Raw genomic sequence first — 13,378 nt, 5'->3', positions numbered from 1 at the left:
TCTAATAAGCTCTGAAACTTAATTAAAAAAATTAATAAGTCAGTTCTACTACTCCAGAAAGTACTCTTATAAGCTCTGCGTATGCGGAAAAAGTGCTTATATTAATTTATGTAAATATGTAATCAGTAGAAAAATTAATGATCGGGGTGGAATAGATAAGTATAGAAACGATCGGTTTGGTAAATATCCATATTTCACGGGTCCAGAAAACTAGGATATATATATATATATATATATATATATATATATATATATATATATATATAAGGAAATAGCATAGAAAAGGTCTATATGAAACAGACTTATAAAGACCAGATCCGCTCAGCTGGTATCAAATAATACGCTTTAAGTATTTCTCAAGAAATATTGTACTCGAAATAATTATATCAAATGCTATAATAAAAAAAAGGTATTTAAATATTACGAGTGCTATATAATAAATATTACAAGTGTTTATTATATTCTGATAATTAAAATCTAAAATATTATAAGTTAATTTATACATTCGTTGTATTTTTATTTAATTTATAAGTTTGGCAAAGTTAAAAGGAAATAATAAAAAACAAAACGAGGATGAAAATAATTTAATTTATAAAAAGAAATTGGTTAATTTTTTTTCTTTATGTTTAACGTTTTCTCTCAATGTAATCATTTCACACTCACTCGCTGTTTTTCAAGCAACAACTTTACAAATAATAAACTTTAAAATTATTTACAAATATGTCTTGTCAAAAATTTAATCACCAATTCTTTAGTTAACAGGATCGTCACCATCATCATTATCACCATCATCATCGTCATCACCATCATTGTGCTCCTATTATAATTAAACATTTAAATAGAATCATGCAAGTATATATATATATATATATATATATATATATATATATATATATATATATATATATATATATATATATATATATATATATATATATATGTATTGCATTTCATGTCTCGAATGATAAAGCTTTGAATCTTCTCAAACCAAAACCCCGATATGGTTAACTTTCTGCTAAAATTAGTTTTTTTTATCAAAGGTGGGAAAGCCAAGCCATTTGTTGATGTCGTCTCTTCATTAAAAATAAAACCTTATTTTGTGGTCTTTAGTTAAAAAGATCTTGTCACTTCTCGTATTGCCCTAATAGCACATTTACCTCTTAGTCTTAGTAAAGTCTTCTCTCAAACAATTAGCACTGTTTCTCGATATTTCTCTTTTTTGCATAATAAAATAACTTTCAGTTACTGAATTTAAGAGTTTGTTAGTTAAAAACTCTAGAAGATTCTTAAGACTCAAGAGGATTATAGATTTTCTAGAGGATTAAAGATCATCTAGAGGATTATAGATCTTCTAGAGGATTAAAGATCTTCTAGAGGATTAAAGATCTTCTAGAGGATTAAAGATCTCTTAGAGAATTATAGATCTTCTTGAGGATTATAGATCTTCTTGAGGATTACATATCTTCTAGAGGATTATAGATCTTCTAGAGGATTATATATCTTCTAGAGGATTATAGATCTTCTTGAGGATTATAGATCTTTTAGACGATTATAGATCTTCTTGAGGATTATAGATCTTCTTGAGGTTATAGAACTTTTTGAGGATTATAGATCTTATTGAGGATTGTAAATCTTCTAGAGGATTATAGATCTTGCTATTAATAGTGAAAAAAAAAATTGAATAACAACTAGAAGAGTCAGAGTAATCTTAGTTTAAATAAAAATAAAATTAAAATGACCTAGAGTTTAAAATAATAAGAATGACAGATGGTGACTTCTAGCAGGCAAAAAACAAAATTCAGATAAACATTAGTTAAATAGTTTCAGGACTACAAAAGAGTTCTAGAAAACACCTTTGAAAAACTATTTTTATATACCATAAAACCATAATTGTCTGAACTGTAGATAAGTTTAAGTAAGAAATAACTTTAGCCACAGTAGGTTGAGTGAATTAATGTCTGATCAAATATTAAAATTTTCAATTAAATATTCAGTCTTATTTTTCGGATTTGCCTTTGTTGATACTACTACTACTACTACTACTACTACTACTACTACTACTACTACTACTACTACTACTACTACTACTACTACTACTACTACTACTACTACTACTACTACTAAACAATATTACCTACTCTGAAAAAATTATTTTAATTCTGAATTTAATGAATATAAATGACATATATTCTTACTTTGATAGAGATGACACTATCATTAGATTGTTTTGAAATTGCTGATGTTGGGCGAAATATATTTGTGCTAGATTTATTCCCAAACTCTTTAAAAACACTCAATTCTTGCTCAGCAATACTGTCTAAAAGCTTTGTCATTGTCTCTCTTCCTTTTATTTTAGCTTTATCCATAGCTTCCAACTTTAAAAGAACGGAATCAATCTTTGACACCATACCACCAATACTCTGTTCAACACGATCAACGCGTCGAGCCAGGCTGAACATTAAAAAAATAATAGTTAGCCAAAATACTTGATAACTAACCTGGAAAATTAAAAAGCAAAAGCAAAAAAATTGTTAAAAGAAAAGTTTTTTCATAACAAAAATAAAACTATTGTTACAAAAAAATATAAATATTTATAAAAACTATTAATTGATTTTTTAGTGGTTTTTACGGTATTCCAAGAAAACTTAATGGACCTTATGGTCTTGTCAAGGAGCATCACAAAATGTCATTTAATGGGGAATTTTCCTGCTGTCATTTTTAGATCAGAGTAAGCAACACTACTTTTGTTACCAAATATGGAATTCTTTATGTCTTCAATGAAAGAAAAAAAAGTAGTTGGGTTACAGTTCACATATAGTAAAAAGCGAGTGGTAATGAAAAGGTAATTTATATTGGACAAATAATATTATATTGGACTCATGTTGTTTATACTTATACTTGTCTAGTAAGCTCCATCTAATAGTTTCAGTATAAGGTTACCATGGAGTATATCTGGGAGTAAGTTTGGATTTTGACCTGTGCCAGTAGTACCAGGTAACATATCTGACCAGCATTAAAAAGATTAAATCAGAAAAAATTAAGAAGTGAATGTAAACCTAAGAAGTGGATTATTTTTATAAAATGAAGCTTTTATTTTGATTTTCATGAAAATAACAATTATTTTATTTTTAAATTTTTTTTAATAAAACAACCTAGTTTATAAATTTTATAAAATCTCTTCACTGTGCCTTTCTGAGACTGCCAGAGTAAATTTAGGTTTACATTTTTTGTTTAATTATTATTACATAGTTTTGTCAAGCATTTAATATAATTTTTAAATTTTAAACTAACTTTTAAACATTAAAATTTAGATTTAGTTAAAACATCTATAAAAAGTAACATTATTTGTAATACAAATAAAAAAACTTGCTATTACAGTAAATATTTTTTAAAGCAATTATATAAAACTTATTTTTTTTGAAACTATATATACAATCGATTGCTAAGTTGGTATCTACTAAGGTTGCTCCTCTCAAAGCTGCTAAGGTAGCTTTTTTTTATCGTGCTTGCCATTTTCTTACTCCTGATTCCATTTTCTACCTCCACAAATCTTTTATTCGTCCCTATATGGAATACTGTTGTAATATTTGGGCTGGTTCCATCAGCCAAAACTAATTCAGACTTCACTTATCATTTAGTAAAGTCTCATCCTTTTACTGTATCTGTCCCTGCATGCTCTAAAAACTTTTATTCGTTTAGTTTTTTTCCCTGCACATCAACCCTTTGAAACTCTCTCCCATCTTCATGTTTACTCATACAATTTATAATTTTTGAGGTCTCCTGTCAACATTTTCTAGCTCTTTAACTCTATTCTTTATTTTCTAGTAACTTCCAACTTAATAGTGGTTGCTTATAGTCTTGTGAATTAATTTAAAAAAAAAAGGTTTAATATCCTTAAACAAATTTTCAATAATTTTTTTAAACTTTCAAGATACACCATATGAAGCTTAGAAAGAAGACATGCATACCAGACTTCACCAAAATTTTTTGATATGTCAAGACCAATAGCTCTTGCCTCAGCTTTAACCTAATGCATATCAGAATCTTTTTGTTATAATGGTTAATAAGCTAACAGTAGAACTATAGGATCAAAGTCCTTATTAATTGTCAGAGAGTAAGCTGCTAGACTCAACATGAGATATTAGAAGTTTTTTAATTACAGATTCAATAGCTATTAATAGTAAGATGACTAATACAGATTCCATTTTCCAGCAGGCAGAAAAATAAGACTTAACTATGCACTTGAATTTTGGAAGAGTAATGAAAAAAGTTCTGGAGAACACTTTTGTAAGACTGTGACAGTTATCTGGACCACAAGATCAGATTTTTATAATGTCAAAACAGAATCATTTATTTTAAATAGATAAGTAGTAGTTTGGTATTTGTAAATAATAATTCTGATTTAATAAGAGATTTTTCATAAGAAAGAGATTTCATTGATGATGGACAAGGTTTACTTAAAGGTATTGTAAATGTTTTTAACCCATTATGTTAATATGCAAGTTTGGAAAGTCTAAATAATTCTGGTGAAAAAAAAGACCTTTTAGCTTTAGTTAAAGAGCATAATGCAAATCTTAGCAGATTATTGAAATCAATAGCTCTGAATGATTTATAATATTTGATAGCATTTGATGTTAAATGGGGTAACTTTTTATTTGGTTTAAAAAATTACAGATGCAAGTATCCCTGTCTCAAGTGTGAAGTCCACTTGAGAATGAAGTAAATCGAGCTATAGGTTCAACTAAAACAAGTTCGTTGCAAGAAAAATCAGATAAAGAAATTAAAAAACTGCATTTTTCATTTCGATGAACCTTAGAAAGCTTTAGTGGAACAATTTCTTCATCCTCCAGAGTTACATATCTTTATTAGCTTGATTTTAATACAAGATATAAGTCAAATTATATTACGTTTAGAGGTACCATGAAATAAGCTTGGATGGTAACAATACACAGAGGCTTTAAGATAAATTAGATAATTTATAAGTTAATTTTCTAAGAGTATGCTTTCAATGCTATCAAATGATATATCTGCAACCTTTAGTTAGTTGCAACCTGTAGTTAGTTTTCTTTAATTGTTATAACAAGTTTTTATTTATTAAAAGTGATCAGTTTCAGATTAAAAAAAAAAGCTTTTGAAAAAATAAGACTTCATTTTCTAAAAAAGTTTAACTACAAATGAAATTTACGGAAAAGTTCACACTTTACTGGTGACCACCAGGTTTTATGTCGTGTTACTCAAATGAATCTTTTCTACTCAAGAGTATTTGTCTTGTAACAATAGAACTTTTTTTAAATCCAAACAAAGTGACAAGAGTTATAATTAGGGCAAAATGGTAAAACAAAGTTCAAAGCAGTAAAAACATTTTAAAATATTTACAATATTAATGAAATTTTAACAACAAAAAATAAATAATTTTTTATCCTGCTCTAGAGCACCACATTAAAGTTAAGGCTAAATTAAACTCTACTTCTATTAAAAGTGACTATATTGCTTTTGATGTTGAGTATGCTCTTCTACTGTTTAAATTTACTCCATTATGTCTTGGGTAGATAGAAAAGAGTCTTTTAACACACTTTTATATCTCAGTTTTTTTAACTTAGATTTAAAGTTCAGTGTATGGAAGACTTTAAAATAGAAAAAGATTCTTGTTTAAACCAAACTCTTGCGACTGAGTATAAGTTAGCATTTTCTAATATAAAAAAGCTCTTCATATCCATCCAAGATTCTTTCCATCCAAGTTTTTTAAACAGTCAGTTTGCTAACAGAGTGAACATTGAGGGCAACATTGTACTTTTAATGAACTTTTAATCACATTGTACTTTTAATGGACTTTTAATTACATTGTACTTTTAATGGAAGAAGAGTTTAATTGAGTGTTTATTATTCACCATATATACATTACAATATTGTAAATATTTTGTGATTGTTGTTTTAAACTTTGTTTAAACTATTTGAAATTTAGATTTTATTTATATTTTTTTGTAATGGGCATCAAAAATTCTTAAATGGGCTTTAAATACTCTTAATTTTTTGTTTTTGTTTTTGCAAACGCGCATCTAAAATGCTTAAATGTGCTAAGACCATCTCAATTTTACCCCTTTGCCCCAATTACGATTCTTAGCACTTTGTTTGGATTTTAAAGAAACTTTTTCTATTGTTACAAGAAAAATACTCCTGAATAAAAAAGGTTTCATTTGAGTAACACTACATAAGACCTGGCGGTCTCTTTTTTCCTTTTTTCTTGCTTCTTTTTTTTTTTCTATCTTGTTCCTTTATTCCATAGTTTAAGTCAGTTTATCAATACCAACTTTCAAATATGAAAGCAATGCAAGCATAGTTTAGAACATATTTGAATATGCAAATCAGCTTATGGAAAGTGTGATTAACTTTTCTAATTTTTGAAATTACTACTTTATTGTTACTATTGTCAAAACTGAAGTCATCAAATTATTGCTCTTGTTTCAAGAGTATTATTACATGAAATTAAGACTAATTTTTAATGTTATTAAAAGCTTTTTTCATATCAAAAAATGTAGTTTTTAAACAAAATTTGTTTTAAATTATAATACTCTTTTCACTTTAAAAAATTTTTTACAACACATATTAACAAACTATTAATTAAAAACTTATAAATATATTAATAAAAGTCAAAAACTCAGACATTCAACATAATTTTTTTAAAAACAGAATTGTTAAGGAGTGGAACAATTTACCGAATGACATCAAAACATCCAAATTAGTCTATGAACTTAATGTTTTACTTGACAGGTTAAGCTTGGGTTACTATAACGCACCATCTACTGTTGGTGCTTGGGCTATCGCACCATCTACTGTTCGTGGGCAGCACAGTTAGTTTATATAAATTTATATTTATAAATACTCTGTGAAATATTGTTTATGCAGAAATATATATTACTAATAAAAAAATAAGAAGATTTGAAGATTGTGAGAGGAATTTTAGTCTAAAGGTTTGTGTTCTAGTCTAGAGGTTTGAGTTTGAGTCTAGAGGTTTGAGTTTGAGTCTATAGGTAAATCTTTTTTTATATAAAAAATCTTAAAAGTATAGGTATGTTTCTCAAAATTACATGGTTTCTGGAACATTAACTTGTTCTCACAAGAATTTAATTCTGAGAATAAAAAAAAACAAGTTGTCATGGATAAAAAAAACAACACAATAAGCATACTATTTAAAACAAAACCTATTTAATACAAATATAAATAAAAAAATACAAATTAAAAAATATATACTACTTGTTTGTTTTTCAAGTTTATTTTAATTATTATTTAAAAGCGGAAATTTTTTTTTTTTAAAAGCTTATGTGTAATCAAAAAAAAAAAAAAGAAAAAAAGAAAAAAAAAAGAGATAAATGATCTTTCTTATGATCTTTCTTAATTATGAATGCATAAGTAGTGTGATTTTAAAAATTACATTACATAATGAAATATTTACCAAGTTTAATAAGTCTGGTTATATGAGATAGCCAGACAATAGCTAGAGTATCTTGTAATACAGACAAGGATATTATAAGATTTGTATGAATATATCATAGTATCCAAACCTTTTAAACTGAGACCATGGTAAATTTTCTACTACTAATTTTTAAAATCTAACAACTTTGTAATACTACAAGCCTGGATCTGACCTTCAATAGAGAATAAAGAAAACAAGATTTCCTAAATATGATTAAAAGATTGCAATTCTAATAAACTGTTAAACTGTAAAAATTCTGTATACAAATTAATTTTTTATATTAATAAAAATAATAATAACAATAACATTAATAGGAATAATAATAATATTAACAGTAATAACAATAATAGTAATAAAAATAATAATAATAACTAAAATTGTCATAATAATAAAGTAATACAAATATTTTTAAAAACGTGTTGAAAATATAAAAATGAAAATGAATAAAAACTGTTGCAGCACAAAAATTCATTGTGTTGAATCTTTGTATTGCTACAGATTTTTTATAAATTACAGATTAATGATTTTTCTGAATAAATATTATTTTAAACTGAGACTCTTGTAAACTTTCTAAAAAATTTTAAAATCAAACAACAAAAAATAATAATAATAACTGATATTTTTACTAAGATTTTCATATTACTTTATATTACAAAAATTTATACATTAGAAATTACTTATATAATTAAAATTTATATAAATAAATTTAGAAATAGTTTCACATATTAATTTAAAATAAAATGTTTATTTATAAGTAAGTTTAGAAAAAATTAACTTTCACATATAAATGTAAAAATGTTTATTATAGGTAAATGTTTATTATAAGTAAATAAAATAATATAAGAAAACAAAAGTATAAGAATTTTGCATAAACAAAACAATCATACATCGAGAACTCTTCATATTTTACAAGTCCTGTTGGTGAAGACTCCCTGTCAGAATCCTTTTCATCATCTTCATCATCATCATTATCACCAGATCTCATGTTTATTTTACTTTGAATTTTTTTTAAATTTCCTTTTGACTTGCGAACTTCTTCAATTTCATCTTCTAACTCTTCCTATAGAAAGAAAAAAAAAACCAGTTGAAAATTGTAAATGAAATTTTGTTAAACAGTTCAGTTATGCATCAAGTTGCTTTACATAAGTAAAAGTCAACCACACTGTGATCAAATAGTCTTAGTTTCATAATGATATTTACAAATCAAATATTTAATTAATTAATAACATTTAATATTTGATATTTTTAAAGTATTTTAAGCCTTATTAACTCTTAGCTACTTTTTAACTCTACTTATTAACGCTTAGCTACTTTTCAAAAAAAAAGTAAACAAAGTAGTTTTATTAAACAGCTGTTGTCAAACCATTCATTTATCAATTATTTTTTATACCATATAATAATATTATACTTTTCTAGTATTATGTTTAGAAAATTTAACTAAATCCTTCCAAAATAAGTTTGATATTGGCTTATTTTGCATGCCATCTAAAGCAACAAATTTATTTGTGAAAACTTCTTTTCAATTTTTATTTAAAAACATAACTTGACATTGACAATGTAACAATAAATTTGGAAAAGAAAAGTACAACTCTTTTTTAAGTAAAACAGGTTTTTAAAATTGACCTTTAGTTTAGAATTTCGAATGAACATTAATATTGAAAAACAACTTACAAAAAAGTTGTCTAAGATTACAAATAAAAAAATTTCAAAAATCTAGTCTTCTTAATTTTTTAATTTATATTGTCTTTTATTATATATTTATTATACATTTATTACATACTATATATTTATTATACATTTATTATATATTTATTATATATTTATTACATATTTATTATACATTTATTATATATTTGTTATATATTTATCACAAATTTGTTATATATTTATTATACATTTATTGTTTATTTATTACACGCTCAATAACTTTCATTATAAAGCAAAATAATTAGCATAAAATCTTTTTTTTATAAAACATTTGATAAGACAATACTTTTTCTGAAAAATCTAGCAACAAAAGTTTTTATAATATTTTATAGTTTACAATAACCTTTGAATATGAAAACTAATGTGGACATAAATCATTAGTGATTTATTTAGTTCAAAGTAAACAATATGTGCTATAGCCCACCACCATACATACAACAAAATCTTTTGCTGATAAATGCTTGGTTTAGCAATCAACAAACGATCATTATTGGATAGCTAATGAAGTAAGCGCTCATGTTACAGTACATAATTCATTTTTCATCACACATCAACATCAGGTCAAAAAACAACACTAAGCTGTAGCAGGAAAGAAACAGGTTGTTAAGCACTGAAACTTGTTTATTTCACTCAATTTATGTGCTACCCATTACCTTAACTTCCATGCTTTCCCAAGCTGGTGCAAATGTTTGCTGATATTTTCACCACTCAAATTAAATCTTTAAAGCTAGGAGCTTGGCATGGCTAAATTGAATCCTGCTTGATTGCCAACTTAACATTGTCATTGCTGATCATTGATAGTTTTCCAGTGTGAGATTTATTTTCTAGATTTTTATCTCCAGAAGCAAATTTTTTAAATCACAATTGATCCATTTATTCAGCTACAGTACCTTCCACAAATTATTTTTTCACACAATTTTGCACAAATTATTGCATTTGGCCATTCTCTTGTAAATATTTTACACTTTAAAATCAAAGTAATCAAACTTATTAAGTACACTGAATGATACTCTTTGAAATAAGCTTTAACTTATATACAAAATAACCCCACCACTACATCAAGTTTACTGAATATAACACATAGAGGCAGACAATAAATAAAAAAACTGCACAAACTTTATTAGTTGCCTGATAGGATTAAAAGTAGAAAGATATTACAACATTATCAAAACATATTATTCTATTTTATATAGTGTGTTTTCTGAAAACATTTCTTCGTCAACCATTATCAAAAATTAAATAATGCTGATGATCAAAGAAGCATTTAAAATCTGGCTGAAATTACCAGAAAGAATTGAATAAACATAAATTTAAAAATTAAATTTTGTTTCAAAAAAACGACTTTAGATTTTAAAATCAAAAGTTTATGTTAAATAAAAATTTTAGAAATGCTATATAATCATTAAAATCTAACATGTAAATTAACTATAAAAAACAACAACAACAACAATTTGAAAGTAACCTTTAACTGTTTAATCAAAGCAATATTAATTCCATATTTATTTGAAATTAAAAAAATTAGTAACTCTAAATATAAACAAGGATCTACCTACAAAGAAAAAGACATTGCTACTTTATGTTAAAAACTAACGGTGCACATTCCTTAAAAAACAAAACCTGTGGTTCGTATTCCTTAAAAAATCTTACTGCATGTTATTCAACATGTTAAAAATGGCGTGTGCAATAACATGCTTTTTCTAGATTTGTAATTTTTTTGCTATTTTTTACTTTTTTTTGTTTTTAGAATGATCTTTATTTTCAGCAAAAAAATTTGATACAAGTCAAAGGACAGATCTAGATCTTTTATCAGCCATATATAAGTCTTTAATAGATCATCTTACAATGTTAGTTTATCATGCTCATGCTAGAATAATGAGCAATTTTTAAATTATATTTTTTTAAATGTTTGTGAAATATTTTACATTTTTATCTAGATGATTACATCATATTTTTTATTTGCACTTTATTATTCTAAAGAAAACAAGAAATAGAGATAATTATTTAAAGAGATAATTATTTAAAGAGATTTATTTAAAGAGACCAAATTTTATTTAAAGAGTTAGAGCCAGTTGATCTTCCCTCCTCTAAACTTCTACAACAATTTTAAAACAATTTTGATAAATATGAAAGCAAATGTATAAAATAAATAGTAGTTGGTAAATAATAGATATTGATAATAAAAGAAATTTTTTAAACTGTGTTTAACTAAAACATGAACACAGTTTAATTATCATATGTAAAACACAAACACAATGATGATATAACAAAATCATTAAATAGAGCAGCTAGAGCCAATAAAAAATTAGCAAAGAGTAGAAAAAAAAGTAGGAAATTATTAAAAACTTAAAATTTGATTAAGATAAAATGAAAACTCCTGTCCAAAATTATAAAATGGTTAACGTAATTGAAAATAAGTAGAAACTGAGCAATGATTAGACTAACACAATATAAAACAGTTTTCAAGATTTAGTCAAGTTCAAAATAAAGAATATCAGATTAAGCAAAAAAATTAATAAAATTAATGTATAAAAATAAAAATTTGGCAACCATTTTTATATCAAGATCATCATGCATTTTTTGTTGTTCAATTTCATTGAGTATACGATCTCCATCTAAATCATACTGAGTAAATACAGCCTCAATTTCTAAATCAGCATGGCCACGCCTAAAGAAACAGTAGAAAACAATAGAAAAAATATAAATGAATTAAATCCTAATATAAATATTGTTTAAGTATCTTACAATTTCAACTCTGCTCTCCATTCTTCGAAGTCTAACATATTATCACAATTCACATCAGCAGTTTGAAGAGCTTTTTGAATGTCAACAATTTTTTCTCGTTTAAAAGATAAATTGCTCATCATTTTATCATATCCTTTTTTAAAGTAATCACCAATTTCAAATTCATCTTTTTGTTCTGCAAGATCTGATTTCACTTCAGAATAAGTGTCATTAATAATGGCCAAAAACATGTTAATCAAAATAAAAAACACCATGAATACATAAGAAATGAAAAATATTGGGCCCATACTTGGTGCAGCACCATTTATATCAGACCAAGCAAAGTCACCAAGAATAATACGAAAACATGCAAATCTAAACAAAAGTGTTTTATTGCAAAAAAATATTTGATGATTATTTAAAAACAAATATATGGAAGAAAAAAAAAAGAATCACAGGACTACTTATAAGGGTAAAAAAAAAAAAACTATAAAAATATTTATGACTTTTATACTGGTATGTTTTTATACGGGCAAATACATTATGGCAAAATTTATGATTTTATATGTTTATTTTACTTATGATTTATGATTATGGGAAACAAAATTTATGATTATGGGAATGTTTTTACAATGACAGTATATTATAACATCACTGTTATGCTAAAAACATAGCTGTGATGTTAGAATATGTTAATATATAAATTATGCAAGAATTAAATAAAATTCCAAACTCAATTTGAAGGAGTATATTGACGCATTTAAAACATTAAATGCTGTCAGATCGACATGTTTTGGAAATATCCTCCTACAGAGATTCTATTTTTTTTAAGAGAGCATAAAAAGCCTTTAGTTTTCCATTACATAAGTTTTTAGTCTTCTATTACATTTCATAATCATTACACATAATGGCATGGTGTCATTAAACTTATATTCAGAAGAATTGTATAATTATGTAAAGCTTAAGGCAAATAAAAACAGAAGAATTGCACATTTGAATTGATAATTTCAGAAACATGTCAAGTATTATTTTTGTCAAAAATGATTTTATTATAGATTATGAAAGTCCAACTTTAGCCACACCGTCTTATGCAGAAACACATGAACTAATAAGCCTTTCAATGGTTGTATTTTGTCTATAAATATCTTTGGGTTTCAATAAATCAGAGCATTTTACTGTTCACCAAGTAACAAACAACATGATAAACCTTTGAATACTTGGTGGCCACATTTTCACAAAAAGACAAACTGTCAACTCAGTTGAAACTTTTAGGAGGGGAATTAGAAAATAAGACAGGATTTCTTATAAAGTATCCATCTGCAAAGAGTTTTATTACAGCAAAACAAACCTACGAAAAGTAGTTACTTAGCACTTTATTGACAGTTTCACCTACTTAAGGTTCATATTCAAAAAATATTCTGCAGTTCCAGAACTCCCAACAGTTATCACATGTCCAGCTGGAAAAACAGAGATCAACGG

General features: G+C 25.6%; 1 protein-coding gene across 4 annotated transcripts in view; it reads right to left on the bottom strand.

Annotated features, from left to right (window-relative positions):
• Nucleotides 1-350: 350 nt before the first annotated feature.
• Nucleotides 351-13,378, bottom strand: part of LOC100198472 (polycystin-2) — a 93,581-nt gene continuing 80,553 nt past the window's right edge. For all 4 annotated transcript variants that reach the window (XM_065813935.1, XM_065813936.1, XM_065813937.1 and 1 more), the window contains exons 12-16: nucleotides 11,921-12,274; nucleotides 11,726-11,843; nucleotides 8,359-8,531; nucleotides 2,196-2,451; nucleotides 351-817 (exon numbers count right to left, since the gene is read on the bottom strand). In XM_065813935.1, the coding sequence (XP_065670007.1) occupies nucleotides 752-817; nucleotides 2,196-2,451; nucleotides 8,359-8,531; nucleotides 11,726-11,843; nucleotides 11,921-12,274 (967 nt within the window). In that variant the 3' untranslated portion in view covers nucleotides 351-751. The remainder of the gene's footprint in view (nucleotides 818-2,195; nucleotides 2,452-8,358; nucleotides 8,532-11,725; nucleotides 11,844-11,920; nucleotides 12,275-13,378) is intronic.

The sequence above is a fragment of the Hydra vulgaris genome, chromosome 12 (assembly GCF_038396675.1).
Source record: "Hydra vulgaris chromosome 12, alternate assembly HydraT2T_AEP".
Classification (NCBI taxonomy): domain Eukaryota; kingdom Metazoa; phylum Cnidaria; class Hydrozoa; order Anthoathecata; family Hydridae; genus Hydra; species Hydra vulgaris.
The sequence above is the reverse complement of the archived record's forward strand: the minus strand, read 5'-3'. Positions and strand labels throughout refer to the sequence as shown.